This window comes from Solanum pennellii, chromosome 6 (genome assembly GCF_001406875.1).
Source record: "Solanum pennellii chromosome 6, SPENNV200".
Taxonomy (NCBI): domain Eukaryota; kingdom Viridiplantae; phylum Streptophyta; class Magnoliopsida; order Solanales; family Solanaceae; genus Solanum; species Solanum pennellii.
The window spans coordinates 59,809,586-59,836,696 of NC_028642.1; the positions used below are offsets into that span (position 1 = coordinate 59,809,586).

The following is a 27,111-nucleotide window of genomic DNA, read 5'->3' on the forward strand; positions in this document are numbered from 1 at the left end:
AGACCATCAGAGCGTTACATTTTGAATAAGTAAATACGTACAAGACTTTTGAGGCGTTATATTCTAAATAGTTAAATGCAGATAAGATGATAGACGCGTTATAATAAATAAAAATGTACCATTTATCAAACCATCCATCTATATATATTATAAGTGAAATGGTTATGCTTATACCCAAAATTTGAAAGGAAGAAGAGGAGTTAGAGAATAGTTAGTGTGAAAGGACATTGTGTGTGTGAATTCATATAAATTTAGGGAGGCAAAAAAAAAAAGGGCCCAAATTGACCCGAAATCGCATACCCAGCCCACTACTCTGCGAGGACGATTAGAAGAGAAAAGAAGAAAAACGAAGAAGACGATCCAGGAGGGAGCATTTTCGATGATCACATATGTATTCATGAGTTTATAGAGGATAAGGACCTTGTAGAAAAGTTTAATTTCTTTCATGGCTTCTCAATTTCTAGGGCAAATGTGTCCCGCTATGAATTGAGGTACCTTGCATCAAACCAAAACCCTAGAAATTGAAGAAACTAATTGGGGCGATTCATTGCCAGCCCCATCTGCAATTCGGGTGTAACTATTTGCAATTCAGGTATTGATTTCGGCTAACAAGCATTACAAACCCTAGAATTTGGTCTTTGTTCATTTTCGTGCAAACCCTAGATTTCATACAAGTGGTACAAATTGTTTTTTCTTTTGGGGCTTTTGTTTGTTAACTAGGAAATGTAAATTTACAGAATTTTCCATCTGTGTTTGTGCATTTTGCTTTAATTGTTAGGGAAGTTTGTATGTTCAGTGCTTTCCATACACAGGTGCTTAGACAGAGCTTAATTTAATATGATAAATTTATTGTTGCTGTGCATGTTGGTAAGTGATACCTACTTTTTCATGATGTTTCCTTTCTCGTGGGACTTTATCCGATATGTTGAAGCTGCTGATCACAACATGGGTGTGCTTGCAAGAAAATGAGAGAGATACGAACAGTAGCGACTAGTGCGTGAAAGATGCTCCCTTCTCGTGTCTTAAAAAGTTACGATTGTAAAGTTGCTGCTTTTCTGTCCAATCGTGCACGAATGAGCTTTTTCCTATAGCTGCACTTGAGAAATTGAGATATAATTGTTCTGTAGAATGAGTGGTTACTGATATCTATGAACTGAAACTATAACCTAACAAATCTATGTATATGAACTGCAACTATAACCAATCAAATATATGTAAATGCACGTGCACCCATATGCTATCTTTTTTGTCATGTTTATAGGAAGTGTAAAAAGGAAAACGGTTCGAATTGTGCACATTTAGAATCTTATTTTATGTTTTCTTATATTTTATTTCTCCTTCAGTTTTAGGTGATCTGTTGTTTGATCTTCCCCTGCAACATGTCTAGTTATCCAGCATAAGCTGCTATGTCTGTGTAGTTTTAACCCCAATGATTTGTTTGCCATGAATACTGTCTCTTCCTTGCACGTGGTCATGTGCTGCTTTCCCCCTCCCAACACCACCAAAAAGAAAATATTTAGCTGTAGATAGTCCATAGAAGTTGATATTGTTATTATGTGTTTGGCGACCAAGTTTTATGCCATAATGTCATACATCTGCTATAGTTGTGATTCCTTCTGAAACTTATTGTTAGATTTTTATCCCTCCTTGAAAAACATGGTATTCTGGGATGATAACAATATTCGGATCAAACATAAGAATTCAACTGTCTGTCCAAATCTATAGTGGAGTTAAGAACACAATCTTTTTTTAGGCTTAAATAGGCACTTCCCGCGTCACTTCCATTTATTTTGGGATTAAAAACTGAATGCGCTAGGTATGATATATAGGGATTTATTGCTTATGCCAGTCTGCACCTTAGAGCAATTGTTTGACCAGTTAGTAAATTCTATGATCCCCAGTGTTTAAGCAATTGTTTAGAAAATCTATTAACAAATTTATCAGTAGTCTTGATGTTATTGCTTTTCTTGGTACATTCAAAGGGTCTGTCAATTTCATGAGTGTGAAAATTTCTCTTATTGGCTTAAAAACTTGTTAGTAGAACAAGTGAAACGTGAAGGAAAAAGTAGCACTGTGATTGTATGTCCTATGAAGTGCATTGGGCCATGCTTATGTATTTTTGTAATAAACATTCTTAACTGTAAACAATTTTTAATTCGAGTCTTTTCCCTTTTAATACCCAAAGAAGGCTTACAATTTTGGTCATATGCTCTGAAATGAGTGTTGCTTCCATTGGTGTTATTCTATTTCATGGATGATATCTTAACCGACGGTGTTTCAGAAACAGCCTCTCTACCTCCATGAGGTAGTGGTAAGGCGTACACTCTATCCTCCCCAAACCCTACTTCGTGGAATTTTACTGTGTATGTTGTTGTTGTTGATGGTGTCTTAAATATTCTCTTGCTTGTAGTATTTGATTGAGGATTATGTTATTGGAGGTAATACCCTGAAGCTTTAAGGAGGGAATGCATGGATGTGGTGTTGGATCTGATGTTATAGTCAATGCCGGGATTGATTCCATGGGAGGATTTGTTGAAGGCGGAGTGGGTATTGGTACCATAACTTCTCCGCAGACAATAGCAATTGAGAAGGTTCGAGCAGAGCTAAGGTAATTCTAGCATACTCTGCTTCTTCAACCTGCTAGGTGAAGTTTTGGGATTATAAAGTACTCTATCTTAACTTATGGTGAGATTTCTTCTTGTTAACAGGCAGGAGTGCAGTGGCCTACATGAAAGGAAAAGACAGTTAGAATTTCTAGAGGAAGTACGAAAGGCAGTTTAATTCTTGTTAGATGTTTGGATATTCTTTGCTTGTGCCTTTGACATGATTTGATACTTCAAATTGCAGGGTGGCGATCCCCTGAATTTCAAAATTGTGGATGCTGCTTCACTTAGTGTTCAGTCCACCTCACTGACAGATAAACATCCAGATCAGTTTGTGACCAGGTAATCCTTCAGTTGTTGTGTTACTTTTTCTTATCTGTGTTTGTTACAGTTGTCTTATTATTATTTTTGCATTGCAGTGAAATAAAAGGTAGTTTTGCAATTACGACTTCAGCTCATGGAGACTCTGTTGAAAGTAGTGGTCGACCTGCGGCTCCTCAACTTTGTGAACCCAACAGTGCTGACAATCTCATGCTGTTTGATGGGGAAAACAAGTTTGTTGGTAGTGATAGGGGCTATAGACATCCCAGTAGGAGCAATGTTACTCCATCAGGGCAGTCCTCTAAGTTTGAGGAAAGTCAAAATGCAAAAGAATTAGGTAAGTCTACTGCTTTTGGCATCCCTAAAAAAGCATACAAGCGAAGATACAGGCCCCGGCCAAATCGTGACAGTGCTAGATCAAGTTCATCTGATATAGCTCGTGGTGGTCATGACACATCTTTGCCTTCACAACATTTTCCCAAAGATGTAAAAGGACTTGTTTCTGATTTAGATAAGGATCAAAACTCGTCGTTGAACATTGCACAGACTCTTAGTCCAAATGGTGGTATGGCTCTCCAGACTATGCCGTCTGATAATCAGCTGGACTTAGAAGTAGATGGTGTTAAAGCTGCAGAGTCAACTACTGACTTTAAGAAAGATGATATGCTGGATACTGTTCCTGATGCTAGTGCTTCTAGAGGTTTACTCGATAACCAACATAATCAGAACCCTCTCACTTGTGTCCAGAAAGTTTCTGTTCAGCAAGCTCCTGAAAAGCCTCAAGTGCCAAAGGTAAAGGGAAGGGTAGGTTCTGCTGGTCTTGATTGTCAGCCAGATACCACTGAAAGAGAAGTTGAAAATAGTTCCAGCCTAATGAATGGGTTCGGTTCTCGAAAAGGCTGTAAGAAAAGCTTCGTAAATGAAGCTGAAAATAGTGGTGTGGCCTTGGGAGCAAAGGGTTTAGATTCAGAGTCTTCTTGCACCCAGACTAGTCTAAGTCTAGATGGGCATAATTATAGTGAAACGTGTACCAACCTGAATATTTTGGATTCCAACGGCAACTTAAACGGACAACTGGTAGTGCCAGATGGGATGGCAGTTATTAGAAGTGATGTTAAAGTAAAGAATGAGATTGAAGCTGACATGAATAGTGATTTGAAAAATGAAAATCCTAATTCTGGTCACGGGAATCACCAAAGTAATGGCTCTGTTCCCAAGTTACCAAAACAACTTGTTAGTACTGTATCTAAATTGCAAAGTGAGATAAAAGATAAACTTATCACGGAAAAAATGGAAGAAGTAGGCCCATCTGAATTGGAAACTACAAGAAAATGTTTTGTACTTAAAAGAGAAGATCCCAACCCCCAAGATGTTTGCAATGTTGGAACTCAGGGTATGATTGATACCTGTATACCGGAGCACTCCGAGTGTGTATCACAGACTAGAGTTTCAAACCCTGCTCCTGAGGGACAAACACCTAGGATCCAGGGTGATGAAGACTCCATCTTGAAAGAGGCACAGATTATAGAGGTTGTTCTTTTGTCCTTCAAAATAATTCACATCCACATTTAGCTTACAAAAATGTTGCTATGGCTTTGTTATTTGACCTTGTAGATCTAATGTAATGTAACAAACAGGCGAAGCGTAAAAGAATTGCAGAACTGACTGCTGTAACCTGTCCACTGGAAAATGGTCGAAAATCCCACTGGTATTATGTACTTGAAGAAATGGTTTGGCTGGCAAATGACTTTGCTCAGGTGTGAGCTTAGTAGATCCTTGCTTTTAAATGTCTCTTTTCCCTTTCTGCTTTTCTAGCTATCTATCTAAATGCACAGTCTTGAATAATTGAAACATGATTTAGTTTCTTTTGATTCCAAAATAGTATTTTCAATGTCTTTCTAGATTAAGCACTTAGCTGATTTAGAATATCTTTTCATGTAGGAACGTCTCTGGAAGATTACTGCTGCAGGTCAAATATGCCACCAAGTTGCTTTTAATTCACGGTTGAGATTCCAAGAACGAAAACGTAGTTGGGAGCAAAAAATGATAGCTCACAATGTGGCCAAATCTGTCATGGATTTCTGGCATTCTGTTGAGGTAAACAGAACAATTGTGCTAAATCCTAATTATTCTGTTTTCTTTCAACCAGTCTCTGTGTCTCTAAGGAAGATCGTTAACTGTGGAGGGGAAACATATGGCTGGTTATTATTATATCGTGGTTAGTTGCTTATGTCTGTTAGGTCAATCCTCGGTTCTTTTTTCCTTGAGCCGAGGGTTTATCGGAAACAACTTCTCTGCCTTTCAAGGTATGTGTGAGGTTGTACACTCTACCCTCCCTAAACATCACTTGTGGGATACACTGGCTATGTTGTTGTTGCTTTAAGCAGATTTTTTATTTTTTGAACTTAGCTTTAAGTAGATTTAGGTTACATGGTATACGGGAATCTCTTCATGCGCAATTATGTATGCTTTTCATGTACACCCATAAAATAGAAGTGTGATGATAGGATCCACAGGAAGGTTTCTTTGCCTTTTTAAATGCTGAGATCTGGTTTTAGTATGCTATTTTGTAGGATTGACCAAGGATACTTAACTTTTTGATTTACTTATCATGTAAATCTTACGTAAAGTTCCTTCATTTTAATTGGCGGAATAACTTTGGGGGTTTGTATATTAAAAGTTGTTTGGCTAGAGGAGAAGATACAATCTGATTTAAAGGCCAATGAAATTAATATTAGCTGGGAGGCTTTTGGTTTGCTCATCTACACTCTTTAGTTTTTCATCTTGTCTAAACCAAAATTAGAGTGAATGTTGAACTTCTAGAAGTTCCTTTTTGTTTTGTTGAAGTGATGGAAGGGGGATACATTTGGTCATTGTTATGCTTATTTCATATTTTGTGGCAGGTAAAAAGCCAAAAAATGGAGCTTGCAAGATCTAAAAAGGATTACACTAATGCCATTAGGGAGTATGCCATAAGATTTCTGAAGTACAATGACTCAGATGTTTCAAAAAATCAAGCTGAGGCTTCATTGACTCCAGACAGGATATCTGACTGGGGAAATATGGACACATCTCTGGAGGACCATTTGACAGAGGTACGTGTTTACATGTGAATCTTGAATCTGCCCTCTCTTATTGTGCTCTACTTATCTCTTTAACTCTTGTTTTGTCGTGACATGAAAATATGTTGAACATTTTTCTGAGGCTTCAATACATTCCTTCTTGGGGTTTTACTTATTGCTCTTTGTGTTATTAGCTTATCCTTCTAATTGATCTTCACAATCTTTCATGCAGGAGAACCTTTTCTATCCTGTTCTGCTTGGAGCAATGGATGCTTACAGAAAATCTATCGAATCTCATGTTCAACTTTGTGAGGCAAGCATATCGACCATAATAATTTTGCCAGCTGTACTTTTACATCTTCTGAGTAGTTGACTAGCAATTTATGCTTTCCAACCACAACAGTGGGTTAACCTTTGTGTATATATATGTATGAGCGAATCATATCAGTTATCCAACTTTATTTTATCCAAGGTATTTTTAGGAAGTGAAACCAGCTGAACTCATACACATTTTTGTAGTAAGAACGTCGCTTGGGTAGTCTAGTTGGACCTAATTAGTATTATATGGAGTCATCCTCTATAGTGTAGTTTGATAACCATCTTTAAGGACGAGTTTTTCTATATGCCCATACCTAAAGTAATGAATGGACTGAGGAGGGAAATGTCATATACTTGCTTTCTTTGATCTTTTGATGTGCCACACTTCTTATAATGGAACGGCTGACTAATGAAATGAGGTTTGCTGAATAAGATAGTTTTATGTATTGGGGAAAAATCGGTCGATGGAGTAAGGGAACCCAAGTTAGATCTGTATTCTTGAGTTGGCTCTGTTTTGTGGTCTTGCATTTACTATGTATACTTCTCATTTGAAGTAAGTTAATATTATAGTTTTGGCTAAAGTTAGTTTTTGATAATTTAGTGTCGACATAACACCACACCAGGTTGTGTGAAAAATATGCACTGTGAAGTACCTTGTACTGGTAATAGGCTAATAGCATCAACAGGAGGAAATGCAATCTGTTGCTCTGGCATAATGTTTCAAGAATATAACTATTCCTTGTATGTCATGTTGCAAATAAAAAAAAAATACTCCTAGTTTACTTTTATTGTCTTTTAGGTTTGCGGCCAAGATCTTGGTTCAAATCCTTTTGATATTTCTCAAGGAATCTACCTCTATCTTTTTTTATATGGTGAGCTGCTAGAGGGTTAAACTTGATGGCCGAATACTTAGGAAAAGAAAGGTTGTGCGCATCAGTTGGTGTTACTTATGCAATGTGGCGGGTGAGTATGTAGATCATATTCTACTAAATTGCAGCCTGGCCTTAAGATTGTGGTGGGATATATTTAGCTGGTTTGGTATTTTTTGGGTGATGCCTAGATTTGTGAAGTACCTGTTGTTTTATTGGATAGCTGGAAGGAGGAAGGGCAGGGCATGGAATGTGTCCCTATGGTGTTGATATGGATCATCTGGAGAGAGAGAAATAGGAAGGCTTTCGAAGGGGTAAAAATAAGTTTTGGGAAGTTGAGGAGTAGCCTCTGATCCCTCATTTATTTTTTGGTGCACCCATGTAGTTCCAGGATGTATAGAAGATTGTTTTTGTAGAGAGCCACATCATTTTGTATGACGTTTACTTTTTGATATACTTCTTGAATACGGCCACTTTTGGCTTTTTGATTAATATAACTGTTCACCTGATCAAAAAACAAAGAAGGTCAGGATTATCAAAGGGAAAACAAAAAAAGATAAGATCAGCTTAATCCAGCCAGCTCTGATGGTTTTCTTTTTTTTGGATGACGAGGGAAACCCGCATCCGCTATCTTTTTGGGTGCGCACAGGGTAAAACCCCCGCTCTTTATGCAATAGCTCGCAAACCACGTAGGAGAGGTAACCTGCACTAGGTAGGCCGGTGCGACGAGCTTGACCCAGAGGCAAATCCCTTGCTTTTGCTGGCATTGGGTTGCGAACTAGAGACCTCCAATATGGAAGTCCCAAGCCCAAACTACTCGGCAAGCTCGGTGCGACGGCTCTGATGGTTGGTTTTTCTGCACTTAGGCTATCAATTGTGAGAAAGGTAGTTTGTGGCTGCCTTTGTTTCATCCAGTTGACTTTCTGATGAATTGCAAAAGCTTCAGCATCTTAGATATTTAATTTTAATGTACTTCTTGGACATTGGCAATATGTGTTCAGTTCTCAAGGCCCAAACTTGGTAAGCTTTGTCCGCTGCCTGCATTGAACGTGCGTTGGTTATTCTGGTTGTAATATCTGTTTTTGAGACTGCTACTCTGGGGTGGCAACATCTTACTTGAATGAGTTAGTGTGTCAATACTCATCAGTACAAGCATCATAATTCCAGCAAACTGTAAACAGTTAAGCGATAAAATTGGAAAGATATGCTAGCTTTAGCTTTATGCTTTTATGTTTTTATCTTGTTATGGTGGTGTTTACGATCCAATCTTGTACCCTTCAAAGGATTATGTTCTCTTAGCTGTAATTATATGTTTCATCACACTTGTTGATGCTGGTGTATTCTTTGAAATTTCAGAAGACAGGTAATTGTATTCAAGAGGAGGTGGAGAGCTCTGCATGTGATGCAGTTACAGGTGTCTTTCTTTAATTTTAGTTTTTGTATTTTTTGGTGGTTGTCTCCTGCTTGTTCTCGTTGCTTGCATCTTGACCAATCTGTTTGTGTATTCATATTAAGATTGTGCATATGAAGTGGATGAAGGAGAAACAAGTGCATATGATCGTTCAGTTGCCTTAGAAGGTAACAAATCGTCAAGATTTCCCCAGAAGGCGCGGAAGATCCTCCTGAAGGGTTACAATGGCAGACCGTATGACGTTGGTGCTGGTATACAATTTACACAGTGCATGGAAAATAGAGTTGGCAGTCATCAATCTGTTGTGCTGGGGAAACGGCCAGCTAGCACGCTTAATGTGTCTATTCCAACCAAGCGTGTGCGTACTGCTTCTAGGCAGAGGGTTGTTAGTCCCTTCGGTGCAACGACAGCTGGATGTGTTCAGTTGCCAATTAAAACAGATGCTTCAAGTGGTGATACTGGTTCATTTCAGGATGATCAGAGTACATTGCAAGGTGGATCACATATGAATAGCTTGGAAGTTGAATCCGTGGGTGACTATGAAAAGCACCTACTATTTGACTCTGCTGAAGTATCAAAACCTAAAAAGAAGAAAAAAGCAAAGCTTCTGGTACTTGACATGTTGCTACGTCTCTGAAGATAAATTAAGGAATTTGAATTATAGCAATCTGCACCTTTCTAAGACTGAGCTTTTGTTTGCATTCTCTTTGGTGAAGGGTACTTCATATGGGCAGCGATGGCAGGTTGACTCAAATTATCAAATCAACCAGGTGATTTTCTTTCCCTTTTCCACATTGTGGCTCAGTAATGTGCTGAAATGTGCTGATATTAAATTTGCTTGTTGGACTTCCATTAGGAAATGATCTACCAAGGGCAGTCTTAAAATAATATTGTAATCAGGTCTTTTTCTTTTGACGTAGTGCTCCAATCCTTTTCTTCCTTTCTGCAGTTTTTTCCTGTTAATATTATAATTGTTGCTTAACCTTTTTGTCATCACCTTTTCAATCTTGTTCTCTTTTTCCTAAGTTCCTGTGCAACTTGGAACTACCTACCTTTTTTTCCCTAATCTGTCGTAGTGTAGCTATATCACTATGCGTCTTCGTATTCCTCTTTTAGGGTTTTGGGAGGATCATTGTAGTTTAATGACATTCGTGCCACATTTTATCTTTTCTTGATTAGTTTTTTTTACATTTATCTTAAGGAGTTAGAATGAGCTATTGTCTTGCATAATGATACCTGGATTAATAGACAAAGCAAGGTCAGCGTTAGGCCTTTGCAAATGGCTGGGAAACATATATTTTATATACAGCAGTTGTATTGATATCTCTGAATATTGGGAAACATATATTTAATCCATGTTATTTGGATCCTCCATAAATGCCGCCATGCTTCCACACCCATGTTGAATCCTCCAAAAATAATGCATTTTAGAAGGATCCACATGGGTATAGCGGCTTCTTTTAGAGGATCTATGCAACACAGCTTTTAGTGTTTTACGTGTTGAATTCATCATGAATTGTTTGGTTCAGAAGGATCATTCCAGAAAGAGATTCGAGGGCCATCAACTTGAATCAAACGGCAGCAGCGGTATATCTTATTCTAATTTGTATTGGCTTTAGAGCTCTAGATGGAGTGTGTTTCTTGTCATATTAAGGGATGCCTTTATTTTGTTGAAGGTTTATTTGGTCAACATATCGCAAAGAAGCCAAAGCTGCTGAGGCAATCATTTGAAAATTCTTTTGAGAATAACACCCCTATTGGTGGATCTATTCCATCTCCAGTTGCTTCCCAGATGAGTAACATGTCCAACCCAAATAAACTCATGAGGATGCTTAGTGGAAGGGATAGGAATAGGAAAGCCAAAACTTTGAAGGTACTTAAATTTATCTCAGCTAGAATCTTTTTCCTTTGTTTACTTCTTTTTTTGTTTGAATGAATGCTAGTTTGATGTTTTAGCTTATCAAAAAAATGAATTTTGTCGTATCTAAAAAACAAAATTTGATCTTCTATAATCTCATACAGATGACTGCTGGACAGGCAGGTTCAGGAAGTCCATGGTCACTATTTGAGGAACAGGTTGGTTTCTTATGCCATACAATATGGACCTTCTTTTGCATCTTCTCCATCATAGTTCTTTTGGCTAGCATTTGTTTAAATGGAATTGACTTCAAATTAGGCACTTGTTGTCCTCGTGCATGACATGGGTCCAAACTGGGAGCTTGTAAGTGATGCCATCAACAGTACCTTGCAATTCAAGGTGAGGGGGTAATTATGCGTTTTCATTCCATCTTTTAGCTGGACCTCTCACAAATTTTGCTTTTATCCCAGTTCAATGCTCTGTATTGTGTTATTCTTTCTTTTTATCACAGCTTTTTATTGCCCTTTTGACTGCTTTTAACCATTCATGTTCAATGCATGCAGTGTATATATCGCAAGCCGAATGAATGCAAGGAACGCCATAAAGTCCTTATGGACAGAACTACTGGTGATGGCGCTGACAGTGCTGAAGATTCAGGATCTTCTCAACCATATCCTTCAACATTACCGGGCATTCCGAAGGTTCGTTAGCTTCCATTGTTTCTTTGAGCTCAAGTTTTTTATCACATAAATCATTATTATTTAATCTACATCTGCAGGGTAGTGCCAGACAGCTGTTTCAGCGTTTGCAGGGACCAATGGAAGAGGACACACTCAAATCTCATTTTGAGAAGATCATCTTGATTGGAAAAAAATATCTTTTACGGAAGACTCAGGTATGCTCGTCACGAACATTTATGTATAAATTTTTTCTTGCTTGGTGGTGTTGGGTATGTTAACACTCCTAGTCTGCCAGTTTCGCTTTTTTAACAACCATTGCTCGACATCATAGGGTTGCAAAAGGTGATATGTTATATTTTAGTCAATTCTCTGCCATACTCTTGGTCCTTTAATGTCCAAAATATGTACAATATGATCTGCTGTCCTTCAGAAGTCTAGTAAGTTGAGCTCCTAGTTTTATTTTTGTTATGAAGGCTGAATTGTTTAATCTCTTTTGGAAACTAAATAAAATGAGGTGTTAGCACAATTGACTTTGGTCTTGAGAACTTGCATAGGATTTTTTAACATGCGAAGTGATCTAAGACTCATAACATGCAAATTGACCTACAATTGTATATCCATTTTGAAGGTACTTGGGATATTTGTCCTTGAAAATTTGTCATTTTATACCGTTCAATTGTTTTACTAAAAGTCTACTCATCAATCAAGGGGAAGGCATGGTGGCTTTCATATAGCATGTAAACTCCTGCCTGGGAATTTTTGTTCTGCTACAGAAAAAGAAGCACCAAATATCTTTGGAACTTCGGCATATTCACAAAATAAGAATAATCTAGATGTGTCACAAGTTTTAGAACTTTTTACTCTGGAGTCAAAGGTGGCCCTTGTCTATAGAGTTCCCTTTTTATTTTATTTTTTAAAAAATAAATCTTTCAAACAGGTTCTCCGGAAAAAGGGTTTGTTTCAGTTTTGTAAGAACTCTTTTGCAAATAGTTTTTTGAAATTGAAGAAGTTATTCTTGCTGATTTTCCCGAAGAAGAATTCTTCTTCTACTCATAAAGTACTTGCAAATCTTCGGAAAATAAGCTGCAGCTATTTTTGGACATTTATTTGTCTCAACATTTCTTCTAAAGGACTCTCAGAAAGTTGTCAGAACAGTTACTTCCCATAAGGTCTTAACTGTTATTCTAGATGCTGTCACGGGTTTTTAAAACCTTTGACTACGATGATTGAAATTAAGTCATGATGTGATGCTTTCCAGGTTGACATTGGTATAGAAGTGCGTAAAGGAAATTACTTTACATACAAAATGTCTTAAAACTGATTTGGTCATCTTTATGTCCAAGTGAAATCTATCCTACAAAATAGTCCAGATATGGTTATTATACTTGAAATAAATCATAATTGGAGAAACTTCTATTGTTATCGAATCATCATGATATTTGTCTACGGAGTACATGTGTATTTCTGACTTTGCTGTAGTTCGATACATTTTTACAAGTTGTTGAGTTGAATGTTAGATTTTTCTGGTTTGGTGCTCAGCCAAAGAACTATCTGATCCGAATCAAACAGAAACATTTGTTTTGGCAACTGAATATTTGAATTGAAAAGAGAACTGTTAAGCAGAAAACAGATATCAATCACTGTCTACTCTTCATATAATATTTGGTATGACTGCCTAAGTTTATTATTTTGAACCTTAAAGAACTGTTGATATTTAATTTCAGATGAAGGTTGTACATACTGAGTGAGTCAGTGGATTAAATCATTTGGTAATAGTAATCATAGTGCGGAGTTACTTCAATTGATTAAACATTTTACGTGATCAGGTTTAAGAGATGAGTAATTCTGCCTTATCACGAGGAATGGATACACAGACTGAGTTTTCAGAAATGTTAAATATCTAGTTTTTCTTCCCTTTGTTCATACCCCCGGGCTGGTGGGGTTTTGCTTAATCAATCTGTCAAGTGCTGGAAAATTTTACATTTTGGCAAAGACTTGAATTTTTCCAATAATGATGGTGTCTGAGCCAATTTGTGTCCAACTGTATACCCATCAGTTACATGCTACTACTCACATGCATATGTACGGGCTAAGTGTGTCTGCTGAGGCTTAAGTAGATGGGAAGACTTTAACTAGTGTCGCTTTAGCTGGGTTTCGAACCTTGGTAGATATGTCATGTTTAGTTTTCAAACGTATTAAGAAAATATCAAAATTGTTGCGAAGAAATAGACATACGTTATGATTGTGGATTTTTTTTCTTTTGAGAATTATGATTGTGGATTATTCTCTACCAGTTTCGCTTATCCTGTTTTGGTCTGGGGAATTGGTAGAATTACACAAGATAAATATTTACCATTTGAGGAGAATAGAATGCTGGATTCATTTTTTTCAAATATCATTAGTGTATGGACGTTCAGTAAACCTTTTGTTCTCTTTATGTTTGCTTTATATACTTGTGTTTCAAGTGGCTGTAACGTTTAGTTGTTTTTTGATGAAGGGTGAAAACTATGATCTAAAACAAATTCAGCAACCACACGATTCTCATATGCATGCGCTTTCCCAACTTTGTCCGAGTAATCTGAATGGAGGATCTTTTCTTACGTAAGTTTATCTCGAGTACATCTCTGAGGTTGACCTTTTCCCAATAGGCCAAGCCGTAGCTTTGATTTTAACTCTTTATGTTTTTTCTTCTTTCTCGTCCACTGAAGGCCTCTGGATCTGTGTGAGGAACCTCCACGGGCTCCATCTAGTCCAGACTTTCTTCCTGCTGGATTCGAAGGTTCATACTCAGGTGGATTATCTATGTCGAGTCCGGGTGGAGGATCGGTGCTTCCTGCATCTGGTGCAAATTCTGGAGTGCAAGCACCCACCAATATGATTCTCGGCAGCAATTTTCCTTCATCAACAAGTCCACTAAATGCATCTGTCAGGTAACGAATGCTTAAGCTTAAAACTATGTATTGGCTCCTGGGATTTCTTCATCAAGTGCTGATATGGGTAATCATGCTTGCGGGTTGGTAGATATGCTGTTCCGAGAGCTGTATCATTTCCAGTTGATGAGCAGCAGAGATCCCAGCAATATAATCCAATGTTAAGTGGAAATATGCAGTCCAATAAATCTGCTCCTGGAGCCCTTGCAGCCAGTGACAGTGGTGGTGCTCGTACACATCCAAGTGGCAACAGTATGGGAGCATTGTCTGGGCTTAATAGAGGCATGGCAATGGCAAGGCCTGGGTTTCAGGGAATAGCATCATCATCTATGCTTTCTTCTGGTACAACAACAATGCCAAGCACTGTAAATATGCAATCTGGAGTGAGCTCGAATCAGGGGAACTCAATGTCGAGACCTCGTGATGTTTTGCACATGATACGGGTAAGTCTCTTCTGGATACAAATTGCTCTTTTCTTGTGGTTAACATCTGTGTTGTTGGACTCTTAGTAAGCAATAGTGGTTTCTGTTTTTCTGCTTCTAGTTAATGCAGTTATTAACTCATTCATATATGACAACTTTGAGCTTGTAAAACTTCATCATGAAATGGTAGGTGAAGCCACGGTCTCCTTTCTAAAAGAAATTTCACTAGCTAGTTTTACTTTACTTTCTTAACAAGTGAACCCTGACTTTAGGCATCTACCGGAATAAGTTCTGAAATGAGTTTCTTTGACAGGATTTTTTTCGTTGGTTGATATTTTGTATAATTAAAAAAGCTATACTTCTGTGCATTCAGTGTGCTTTTTGAGCTGCTTATTTAACTAGCAAGTATACCAGTGTTCCATGTGACTCATGCTTTCAGCTGGTCAATGCACTCTTGAATCAGGATAGCTGGGTCAATTGCATCTCATGTTGAAGAACATGTGAATCTAAGAAGTTCAACTAGACCAGCCTGAGCATTTCAGTGTGAAAAGAATGTCTTTTAATATGAATTGTTGGTTGATCAGGTTCATTTACTGTTGACAAACTAATGCCCATCAAAAGTGTTCTTCTTGGGGATTTCCTTGGGGAGAACAAAGGAGGAGTAGGCTGTGCTGTTAAAAATCCCATTGAGGATTTAAGATTTCATGACTTCCGTTGGGGAGCAGATCCACCTTTATATAATGAAGACTTGTAGTTTTAGTGTCCAGTGACGTACTTTGCTCTTCTATGATTCATATTGTTTCTTACATGAATTTTCTGCATTTTGGCTCTTTTTATAGTGTAGTTCATATATCTGACTTTCGGAACTGCAGTGTGATGCATTCCTTGCTTGTATACTTCAACTCTCACCTCCTCTGTATTTTGAGTTCAATGACAGTATATGTATTATGCTCTTGCAGCCCTCACCGAATCAGGAATCTCAGAAGCAAATGATTCTTCCTGAGCTTCAGATAAAGGTTTCTCAAGGAAGCAGTCAAGGAGTCCCTCCTTTTGGTGGGTCAAGTACCTCTTTCCCTAACCAGACAGCCTCCTCACCTGTTTCCTCACACCCACTTCATCATCAGCAACCACATCTTTTATCTTCACAGCAGCCTCTTGTGCATAGCCCTCGGCAACCTCATCTTCAAGGGGCCAGTCATGCCACCAGCCCACAACATCAAGCTTATGCGATTCGTTTAGCTAGAGAGAGGCACCTACAACAGCGGCTTTTACAACAGCAACATAAACAACTCTCACATACGCAGCCCCATCTTCCTATACCATCATCATTGCAGAATAGTCCTCAAATCACTTCACAGACTTCTTCTCCACCAGTGTCACTTTCTCCTTTGACATCGTCTTCCTCAATTTCTCCAATGCCACAGCATCAACTGAAACATCCATTTCCGGCCCATGGACTTGGACGAAGTGCACAAACTGGGGGTAGTAGTTTAATTACTCAAATGAGCAAGCCAAGGCCACATCAGATAGGGCAGCAGCAGCTTCAAAATGTTAGCAGGCACCATCCTCCACAGCGCCAGCAGTCAGAATCTCAGAAACAAGCTAAATTTTTGAAGGGCGTGGGGAGAGGGAAATCGATGATACAACAAAACATGCAGATTGATCCCTCTTTATCGGAAGGCCTTCCTACAGATCAAGTGAATCAATCTGCAGAGAAAGGTGAGCAAGCCACACAGTTGTTGCAAGGTCAGGGAACGCTGGCCCAGCCTGCAAAGCAAAAGGTGAGTCAGCCGCAGCATCCCCACTCTAAGATAAATTCTGGCCAAGTGCCTCTATCCAAAAAGCAGCAAATTCCTCCTAATTCTGACAGTACCAATCAAGGTCTTGCCTCATTGAGTGTATTGGGTCCTCCTAATTTGCCCCACCAATCTGTTCCAACCTCAGTTTCCGGTTCTTCCAACCACCGGATGTTGATGCATCCACAGCAACAGGTGCAATTGCGGCCAAAGTTGACTCCTCAAAGTCAAGCAGCTCTTCAAGGGGTTCTGCAACGGAAACGTTCACTGAATTCTGAACCGTCAAACAAGTTGCAAGCTGGTGAACTTAAAAGTGAACAGCGCAATATTTGCAACACTTCACAGATAGGTAAAACGTCTCTTCAGGGCTCCAACAATTTAACTAATGCTGCAGAGGTATCTGCCGCCGGTGCTACTCAAATGAAGGTTGCAGTTCCGTCATTAGATTCAATTGGAACCCCACCAATAAATTCTGCTGCCAGCGAGACAGGGACAGAAGTCAACCAAGGAGTAAGCCAAATGCAATCTTCTGGTAAGTTGTCTCCTATTGGGCGTAATGCTGGTGTTAAATGGAAGCAAAAGTCTTCGGAGTTGCATCCTCCCTCGCTAGTGAACCAGCCCCAGTTACACCAGCAACAACAGCAGCGGCCGCTATTGCAACATCCAGATCAGGCTCAGGTTCTGCAAGCAGGGAATAGAGGTTTGTTAGCTAGACCCAGTGAACCTAGACTGGACTGAGGTACACACAAAACATCAAGGGTTGCTCCTTCGCAGCTTGTCATTCCTTCAGCATGCCTTTGAAACAACAACTTATAGGTAAAAAGAAATAAAATTGATGTCAACTGCTATAATACAACCTGCTATTAGATCCCAGTAAAAACAAGTTGAAATTATTGACATACTTCTACAATATTTTGATTTAATATTCTTGGTTGAGATAATTTAGGCTCTTGATTAGTTATATTTTCAGTATGTCATAATATTGGTATAAGTTGTTGATTCTTGCTCAATTTGTTTTTCAGACAAAGCTCGTTGTGCCTGAGGGTATCACATTGGGATGAGAAGGTGAACTTCCAGATTTTGGGAGCGAAGAGGATGGTCAGCTCAAATTTTGTGTTGTGTATAGTATTTGTTGCCCTAGAGCCTCAGTAAGGTAGGAACAGATGTAGAGGTAGGTGTACAGGGTCTCTCTCTTCTCTTAGCTCCCTTAAATTACCTCTCATTTTTCTTAAATCCCCTTTCCACCTGCTCACTAAGGGAGGGCCTATTTGATTGTCCCCGTAGTCATCCCATGTATTATAGCCCTTTTTATATTCAATGGGGTAGTTTATCGTTTTTATGGCCAAAGGCTGTGGAAAGTCTTGTAAATATTAGAGGCATGTGTATGCTCCATATTTGTCAATACAGTCATCATTTATGACTGCCCTCCCTGTTCTCAAGCTTGTGCAATTCTTGTACATTGTTCTTATTGGCGTCTTGAAAATCTTGAAATGAGATCTGATCATGCATACATACAACTCCTTTGGAAGAACACACTCAAAAGCACTTGAAATTGGATCTTGGTCTATTTTGAGATGTTCATTTTAATTGTTACGAAGATGGTCTACTTGGAATCGCTTGTTGTGACTCAAGTAAGACAGCCACAGTCAAAAAAAAAATGTCATTCTAGCTAATAGTAAATCTGAGACCTTCCAAGTTCAAACAACTAATATCATGGCCAATAAAGTTATGTCCTTTAAGATAACTTGTATTTTTCATCAACCTAAATCTTGTAATAGAAGAATCTTAATGCATCAGACAAGCAATTTTAATATATATAACTTTGTATAATTTCGTAAACTTATAAATAAAGCCTTCAAATGTAAAAGCAATGCCTTTTTACATTTTTTTTTTCTAATGCAAATACAGGTGGTGTCTAGCCTTCTTAACATATTGGGATATAGGGTAAAATCCCAATTCCAAGGCAATTATTCCAACTCATTAAAATCTAGTATATGCTTCATTCTGTTTAACTTTGACAAGGTCGCACGATTCTTCGTTTTTTGCATAGTCTTTACACGTTGAACATAATCTAAGCGTCACCCAAAGACGTTAAAGAAGAGGTACTACTTATGCCCCAAGAAAGCAGAAGGGCAGATGATGAAACCACCTTAACCAAATCAACCAAATGAAAATGAGTGCCTGCAGATATGACAGTAAGAACAACAATGAATGTAGGAACAAGCAAATTCTCATAACCTGCAACAGTTTTACTATACTATCAAATCCATCACTGTAAAGTTATGGCATCTACAATTCAATTATATTGATATAGGGTATCAAGAACCATGTACCCGGAGGTAGTTTCCGATAGACCCTTGACTCAAGGAAAGGAAAGCAAAATACCTAACTTTTACAAAACATTATACAAAATACACTTCACTTACAACTTGATCATGGTTGTGGGATCATACATACAAGTGGAGTATATAGTTTTCACATCAGAAAAGCCAATTGAAAAGCATGAGAATGATTAGAAAATAAGAAGGAACAAAGCAGCCATATGTTAACAAGTGGAAAAAGGATATATCTTATTGCAATTGTTGATGTTGAACAACCAACCAAGAGTACTCTGAATTTGTTTGGTTAGCTCAAATCCAGCACAGAATAAATTTACATTTCTACTAACACAAGTGACAGAAATGCTAATTATTCCTAACAATAATTAAGAAACAAATGTTAGAAGAATGAAAATGCCCCATAAATAAGAACATCCCACTATGCTTAACACCAATTTTCTTGGACACAAACTGAAAAAAAGGCGTAAACTTGATGAAACCTCGTGTTCTTTTAGCATCAACGACTTCTTTCCATACCAAGAGATGTTGCAAACGAGTTCAAAATTCGTGAGCAACCTTCACTTTCTTATGCGATCCAACGACACTATTGATTGTATCAATTAGATTCCTCTGTGTTTCAAGAATCATTTCCATTCTCCTTTTCTCCATTTCCATCCTAAACCTCTCTGTCTCCTTCATCATCTCAATCTTCTTACTCTCCATTCTCATAAACCTCTCGGCAAATCCCCTTATCTCTGCAGCTAATTCAATCCCTCCAACACTTCCTTCTCCATCCACGTCGTCTTCCTCTTCATTCGCCTCTTCATCAACATCATCATCGTCGTTATTAATACCTACATTCTCGAAATACCCTTTCCTTTTCTCATTCATTGAATTCTTCATCACTCTCATAGGGTCAAAGTTTCGATCTTTCACCATCCTATTCACATTTCTATTATCAGCAACAACATTAACACCCATCATACCCATTTCGCCACGAACAATATGATTAATACTTTTACACTTATTTTTCCTTAAATCCATAAAACTAACATCGACTTCATCACTATCAGTATCATAATACCTCTGATCAGACGTAGAATTCGAATTCTGGCATTTCACCATTGCAACAGGATGAGCAGCAATTGGTAAAGGCCCACGTTCCATACGATCCATTAGGTCAAAATACTGCCAGGAATTCGGGTAGGGTTTGAGTCTCTCAGCCCGATAACGTTTCCGAAGCTTCTCGATCTTGTGACGGCATTGGGTGGCGGATTTCGACGGCTCATCGAAGCCGCAACGAGCTGCGACTGTAATGGCGACTTCTTCCCATTGGCTAGCTTTGAGCTGACCCTTTTTGAGAGAGTACCATTTTTCCTGATAAGCTTGGATTAAATTGAAAGTTTCTTGATGGGTCCATGGTATAGGTTGAGTTTTCTTCTGGGGTGATGGGATTGGGGGGTTTGGGGAGATTTGGGGTTGATTTGATTCAGGGGGAGGAAGGAGGAGGGGTGGGGGAGATGAAGGAGTAGCCATGGATATTGGTGTTTGATGAATTTTGAAGATATTGTGCTTTTGCAAGTTTTGGGTATTGGAAAAATTAGGTTTTTTTGGAGGTGGGGTGGTGGATTTATGTGGTGGGCGGTGGCAGAGGTGATGGCGGTGGTTGTTGGTAGTTGTTGGTGGGTGGTTCAGCTATTTGGTATGGCCCGGAAGCCCAGAAGCACACAATAGTATAAGATTGGTGGTTCCTTACGGCCCATAGTAGTTGGGCCTGGTGTATGCAGGGGAGAGATATATACACGAATAGGATTATTTTGCAAAATTAAAAGGATATCTCGTAAAAATTTCACTACTTTAGAAGTTAATTAGTACAAACTAGTTTGTAATACTATGAATTATATAAAATCTTGCGAGAATAGATACATATAATTCGGGATACAAACGTCTAAATTAGATGCGATTTGTTCTAGATACATTGTATTCAAGTTGATTTGTATATATCTGGGATATAGACAAATCTCACTTTTCTCCCTCGCCTCCATACCATCTCTCTCACCCCTCTCATATATTGCCAACATATCTAGTATCCTAAATATATATATCTAGTGTGATTCACATTAATTTGGGATATACATAGACAAATCTCACTTGTCTTTCTATCTATTTCAATGTATTTGATAGCAAAAAGACTTATATCTAGATGTGTCTGACTTAAAAATATGATATGTAATTATTAAATAATGAAATAAAATATAATTATTTCAAACTACTGGAAAATTAGTAAATATGATAGAAATACTTGTGTAATTAGATAGCTGCTCCACTTCGTGTTATAAGTTGGAAATTAAGCAAGTACTGTAATTAAATAGACCTGTTACGAGTCCTATAATAATATAAAAAGTGGAAAGTGGATAAAATAAGTTATGAAGTAGGTGAAGTTATGTGCTTAAAATAGCACCTCACTCAACAACCAGACCAAATTTTCCAAGTCAATTGAGCACTCATTTATTTGTATGATGGATTACTATTGTTTAATCGATTGATTATCTAATAAAATATATTGAAAATATCATGACTTTTAATAGAAATGAGTCATATTGCAAAATTAAAGGTGTATTTTAAAAAATTAATTAATCAAGTGAATAAGTATTTTAAGGACAGACAATAACTAGAACTATTTTCAGTACCTACCTAACTTCCCATCTTGTTTGGTTTGACAAGTGATGGTCCAACTATATCCTCCATCATCAAGATCTCACCAAACCCCCTTATGGGGTTTTTCCTCTTTATTTATTAACCCAACAACCCCTTCCTCCTATTCTACAATTTACAAACAATCATCAACACACTCCCTCTTCAAGCCCTTTCTATATAGGGTCTTGAAGAGCCAAAATCAATATCTGATTATTCTTTCTGTTTTCTAACAAAACAGAATTTGTCTATAAATGGGTAAAGTCTTCAATTTAGCTGAGGTCTCCCAGCACAACAATGCCAAGGATTGTTGGCTCATTATTAGTGGCAAGGTATAAAATTTTCTATCTCATTTGTGCTAATTAAAGCTTTCTTCTTTTGATGTTATTTTAAGTTGGTTAGCTACATTTTGTGCTTTCCATTGTGAGATCTGTGAAAAGATCCAATCTTTATTACTAATTTGTAAAAAAGATTCAATCTTGGATCACCCACTGTTAGGCCCATTTGGTTTGACTCAAACTCGAGATCTTTAGTTAAAGATGGAGCAGTCCCACGAATGTACCAATAACTCATGTTGGTTTATTTTTATTTCTACTCTCCTACTTCTCCCCTGCATTTTGTTTGGTTTTGGGAAAGAGGGGTGAATGGGATAGGGTGTGGCTGATCTCCTCTTGTATGGTATTATCCTCTTGTTTTGTTGATTGAATATTTGTAAATGAAAAATGTTGCATCTTTTAAATTTTGTGAGTCCCTAAGTTTAGCCGCTATGTTGCTTCAACTCTTCAAAAATGTTGTAGCACCGTGTCAAATCCTTCTAAAATGCATTACTTTTTGGAGGATCCGATGTGCAACTGGTGACATATGTTGTAGGTTGTGTCTAGTGTGTTTCCAAATTTTGTTTACATGCTTGACTCCTCATTCTCTACATCATTGTCCACTTACCTTTTTGCTCCAAAAGAATGTTTTCCTTCACACCAAACACATTTGAGAAAATCAGTGATAGCTAGTTTAGAAGGTTGGTTTCTAATCTTATAATTTCTGTTAATTTAAAAAGACTTGTATGCTAATCAAGTAGCTAGCATCACCTGTCGTCGACTTGGATCAACGCCTCCATTCCTTTTTGCTTTAGTTTTGGAAGTGATTTTGGTAGCACTTGCTTTTGGATGAACTTCTTTTGTTATAATTATATCAAGTGTGTTCAACAGTTGACAGTATAAACCTCCTTTTCCTTTCCAGTATCTTTAGTTTTTTCATATATCGCGTGTTATTTGTACAGGTGTATGATGTGACAAAATTCTTGGAGGATCACCCAGGTGGTGATGATGTTTTGTTGTCTGCAACAGGTAAATATAGTTAGACGTATTCTTCTCGCAGAAGAACATCATTGCATGTCGTATTCAATTTTTTGTCATCTTACATACATATGCACCAATATATGTTTGTATGTCAAGTTCACTCGAACATCCAGATGAGCCATCTCTGAAATGCCAGACAATTTGAATACGAAAAACTATGTAATGTTGTAGCAGTACCTGAATTTTACTCGCTCTGTATTTTTGTATTCAATTTTTAGTAATTACAAATATGCACCAATGTATGTGTGTGTGTGTGTGTAAAGTTCAGTCGAACGTTGCTGACTGCCAGATTGTGCCATCCCTGAAATGCAAGACACATTCGATTGTTTTATGGGCTCGTGATGGTTGTTGTATGCAGGAAAGGATGCAACTGATGATTTTGAGGATGTCGGACACAGCAGTAGTGCTCGAGCAATGTTGGACGAGTATTATGTAGGAGAAATTGATTCTTCAACCATCCCAACAAGTGTAAAGTACACTCCTCCAAAGCAGCCTCATTACAACCAGGACAAAACAACAGAGTTCATCATTAAGATCCTCCAGTTCTTGGTTCCTTTGATTATTTTGGGAGTCGCTGTTGGCCTCCGCTTCAACACCAAACAGTCAACTTCTTGAAGATTGAACAATCGGTGATGCTATAACAACAAATGAAATCAACGAGACGTTACAAGAACAGTTTAGCTACCTTTCTAGGAATTGAACAGTTATGGTATGCTGATTTCTGTAATTGTGAGAATGCATTTGCTTTTTCTTTGTTTCCATTTTTAACTTTTTCATTTTTGTTGTTATATATATCAATCTACGCCTCGTGAACTTGCTTTCACGTTTGTTTTATTTGGATCTTGTCACTTCCTCGATGGGTAAATTTCGTAGATGGTCATACAACTAATAGCTTTATTGCATCAAATTCGAAGGAAAAATTTGTTACATGAACAACATCAAAACAACCAAACATAATTGAAAATACATAAACTTATTAACTATGTGACACCAGTCAAATTAACACGAGTTTTTCTTTGACCACGATGTTTTCATATACTACTTGTACAATTCAATAACCCAACAATAATATGCTCTAGCTACAATTTTGAACACAGTAAATCCAGCTTGTTTAGCCAAATCTTCAAATTGTTGCTTTGTTCTTTCTTTGCCTCCATCAAGCATAGTCATCATTAACATATCAACACTAGACGAATTCTTAGAAATAAGATTAGTCTCTGGATATTCTGGTTGCATTTGTTCAATTACAACAACTTTACCATCTTTTGGCAATGCTCTCCAACAATTCTTCAATATTTTCACGCAATATTCATCATCCCAATCATGAAGTATGGCCTACATTTATACATTATTACTAAGTCAGAGATTGTTAGACGTACTTGAAGAAAGTGGCGAAGCCAGGGGCTCAAAATACAAAAAAGAAAAAGTAAACACACAAAGTTAAGAGGATTTAATATCAAATAGAAACGTCTACCGTATCATTCTATTATAAATATACTAATAAAAAGAGATCGGGTGACACATAGATAGAAAATAACAAAGTAATATATATACTGACCTTGAGAAGGATTAGCTCCCGTTGAGGAACACTCTTAAACATGTCTCCTCCAACATGCTCTATGCCTAATATAGCAAACAAGAGTAGTTGAAGCTTAATTTCATCTTTCAATATCAATTAAATTCATATTTTTAAAGAGAGGTGATACAAAAATAATTGGTGATATTATGTGATTTAATATTTATTAGGATTTCAAAATCTTACTTGGTATTCGATATATCCGATTCAAGTAGATAAAATAAATGCTTTGATATTTTCTTTTTTTTAATTAAATTTCATTTTTTCAAAGAGCAAGACAATTTGAATGTTTTTATGAGTCCCAAGCCTAATAGGTAAAAAATATTGACAAAAATTCCAAAAGAGTATATGAAATTTTTTAAAAATAAAAACAGTAAAATCGCTAGAGATTTAGGTGGGTGGCGTTAAGGAAAATCGCTGCAGTAGCGATTTGTAAAATTTATTTTTTAATTTTTTTTTAGCAAGGCAGCGATTTGTAAATGATTTTTTAAAAAAAATTGTAAATCGCTGCTTATGCAGCGATTTTACTTTTTTTTTAAATTTTGAAGTAAATCGCTGCTAAGGCAGCGATTCTACTTAAGTTTTTTTTTAAAAAAATTGAATTATTTTTTTTAATTTTTTATCGTAAATAAATTATAATTAGCCAAAAAAATTCACATTGTCAAACTTCCAAATTCACATTTCACATCCAGACATAAATATTAACATGCATGTGAATTTTCTTTGTACAAATTTGACGTGTTAATTTACTTCAAAATTTTTTTTAAAAGGCAGCGATTTCCTTCAAATTTTAAAAAAAAAATAAAAAAATAAAGTTAAATCGCTGCCAAGGGCAGCGATTTTACTTCAAAAAATAATTAAAAAAAAAATTAAAAGTAAAATTGCTGCACAGGTAGCGATTTATAATTTTAAAAAAAAATCATTTATCAAATTGCTGCCTTGGCAGCGACGATTTGTTAAAAAAAATTTAAAAAATAAATTTTACAAATCGCTGCTACTGCAGAGATTTACCTTAACGGCATCACGTAAATCGCTACATCACCAGCGTTTTACCGTTTTGGTTTAAAAGTTTTTTCATTTACCCATTTAAAATTTTTGTCAATAGTTTTTACCCTTTAGGCTCGGGACTCATGTTTTTATCATGTTCAATCAATATTCTAAGTAAGGTGAGTGTGAAATTTCTATCAACAAGCCTATCCAAAATGAGAAAATTAGCAACTTGTCAAAGTTTATTAGCAAATTTTCTCCAGTATACACACACAAAAAAAAAAGCACCTGATTTTATAACTTCTTAGAATTGTAATTGCTATCTTATTACCTAACACAAGAATATATATGACCACTATTCAATCAATATACTTGGTACTAAAGAAAAAATAGTGCATAATATATATGGTTTTGATAGTTACCTTCATAAGTAGGGGCATCTTTGATGACATGAGGTAGGTCAAAATTAATGCCCTTGATATTAGGATATTTGGAAATTATAGTAGCTAATGATATTCCAAGTCCACCTCCCACATCTATTATCTCTTTTACTCCTTGAAATCCATTGTAACACTCAACAATTCTCTTCATTTCAGTGCAAGTGACATTTTGCATAGCTCTGTTGAATAATCCATTCATTCTACTATCTTTTCCATGGTATTCAAATGCATGCACCCCATGGGCCTTGTTGAATGGTATCTCACCCTCTAAAATTGCATCTTTAAAGTGAAACCTTAACAAAAAGTCACAACATATATATCCATTTAATCAACATCAATCTAAAGATCACAAATGAAACAAGCTAGCACTTTTTAGTGTATTTTAACATGTTTTAATATGATGGTTAATTTACATAACCATCTGTTTTTTATGTAACCGTTTAGATTTCGTCCATATTTTTTTAAAAGTTGGGACTTATGAAAATAAATATTATTTGGATCGTGCTTTAAAAGGTCCATAAGGTTTAAGAAAAATAAAAAGAGGGTCATTTAACTAAACAACTTCCCCATTATACAACATCAGAGCAGGGAATTTGTCTTATTTTTCAGGCAATTAATAATTACTTTCATTATTCATGGATGGTCACGCACAATTATCTTTTAGCTGACCTGATAGCTAGCGTCGAAGTTGTTTAACTCAATGAACCAAGTATGAAAAACATGAAATCTTACCAAGAATTAACAGCAACTGGATCAGTAGCCAGTAGTAAAAAGGGAGCAATTGATGATCCATCTTTATCTGAGATTAAACTTTGGCTTAATGGAGTCAAATTGTATGAAGTGTGAACAATTCCATCATCATTTTTTGTAATGTTACATGTGAGAAAAGATTGACTAGCAAGAAACCTTAAAATCCTTTCAAGAACAAGGGATGATGCATTAGGGTTTTTTGTGGGAATTTGAGATGCAATTTCATAAGAAGATAGTTTTTGAGTAGTAGATTTTGCTATAATCTCAAATAGGTCAAGTTCTATAGCAGCTTTTAATACCATGTTAAGGTATAAACCACAAGGAATGTGCATAGCTTTCATCATATAAATTTCTTCTTCATTGGATATAACAATATTATCCATTGATAAAGCCATAATAACAATAACTCGAAGGTGTTCGCTCTGTTTTTTTCTAAAAGAGGGAATGGAAGTTGTAGCTTATGAATTATAAGATATGTTCTTCATACAATATATAGAGAGTGTGAAATTAAAGTACATTTATTAATTCCATTTCTTTAATGATCAACGGCCGAATATTTTGATAACTCAATTAATGAAAAAGTTTAAAGGTTTGTTAGGCAGACCATACTTTGAATATTTTGATTTCTTGATTAATATAATGAGAATTGTATCACAAGAAAATGATATAAGGAATAGATCATTAAAGTTAAAAGATAGTATGTATATATATATATATATAT

The 27,111-nt window shown here is 36.8% G+C and overlaps 4 protein-coding genes across 6 annotated transcripts; 2 read left to right on the top strand and 2 right to left on the bottom strand.

The window, feature by feature from the left end:
- Positions 1 to 214: 214 nt before the first annotated feature.
- On the top strand, positions 215 to 17,764 carry LOC107023129 (chromatin modification-related protein EAF1 B-like). Of its 3 annotated transcripts, none has more exons than XM_015223708.2 (23): positions 215 to 592; positions 2,453 to 2,608; positions 2,709 to 2,763; positions 2,848 to 2,945; positions 3,023 to 4,454; positions 4,562 to 4,681; positions 4,866 to 5,021; positions 5,828 to 6,019; positions 6,219 to 6,299; positions 8,530 to 8,587; positions 8,689 to 9,194; positions 9,301 to 9,354; positions 10,114 to 10,171; positions 10,261 to 10,457; positions 10,607 to 10,660; positions 10,761 to 10,841; positions 11,006 to 11,143; positions 11,221 to 11,337; positions 13,620 to 13,723; positions 13,831 to 14,052; positions 14,144 to 14,495; positions 15,434 to 17,086; positions 17,293 to 17,764. In XM_015223708.2, the coding sequence occupies exons 2-22, from the start codon at positions 2,466 to 2,468 to the stop codon at positions 17,006 to 17,008; spliced, it is 5,793 nt and encodes a 1,930-aa protein (XP_015079194.1). In that variant the 5' UTR covers positions 215 to 592; positions 2,453 to 2,465; the 3' UTR covers positions 17,009 to 17,086; positions 17,293 to 17,764. The 3 variants fall into 3 exon arrangements, with proteins under 3 accessions (XP_015079194.1, XP_015079191.1, XP_015079192.1); XM_015223705.2 differs by having other exon boundaries at positions 216 to 592; positions 2,411 to 2,608; XM_015223706.2 differs by having other exon boundaries at positions 216 to 592; positions 2,439 to 2,608.
- A 1,049-nt stretch (positions 17,765 to 18,813) lies between these two features.
- On the bottom strand, positions 18,814 to 20,355 carry LOC107021427 (trihelix transcription factor ASIL1). The gene has a single exon (XM_015222085.2). The coding sequence runs from the start codon at positions 20,122 to 20,124 to the stop codon at positions 19,147 to 19,149; it is 978 nt and encodes a 325-aa protein (XP_015077571.1). The 5' UTR covers positions 20,125 to 20,355; the 3' UTR covers positions 18,814 to 19,146.
- A 967-nt stretch (positions 20,356 to 21,322) lies between these two features.
- Positions 21,323 to 23,471, top strand: LOC107023558 (cytochrome b5-like). Its single transcript, XM_015224283.2, has 3 exons — positions 21,323 to 21,614; positions 22,559 to 22,625; positions 22,996 to 23,471. Exons 1-3 carry the CDS (start codon positions 21,537 to 21,539, stop codon positions 23,250 to 23,252), a joined length of 402 nt encoding a protein of 133 aa, XP_015079769.1. The 5' UTR covers positions 21,323 to 21,536; the 3' UTR covers positions 23,253 to 23,471.
- Positions 23,472 to 23,514: 43 nt separating this feature from the next.
- Positions 23,515 to 26,861, bottom strand: LOC107023557 (caffeic acid 3-O-methyltransferase-like). The gene is made up of 4 exons (XM_015224282.2): positions 26,373 to 26,861; positions 25,623 to 25,933; positions 24,196 to 24,260; positions 23,515 to 23,972 (listed from the first exon to the last, which is right to left on the bottom strand). The coding sequence occupies exons 1-4, from the start codon at positions 26,783 to 26,785 to the stop codon at positions 23,676 to 23,678; spliced, it is 1,086 nt and encodes a 361-aa protein (XP_015079768.1). The 5' UTR covers positions 26,786 to 26,861; the 3' UTR covers positions 23,515 to 23,675.
- Between the last annotated feature and the right edge of the window lie 250 nt (positions 26,862 to 27,111).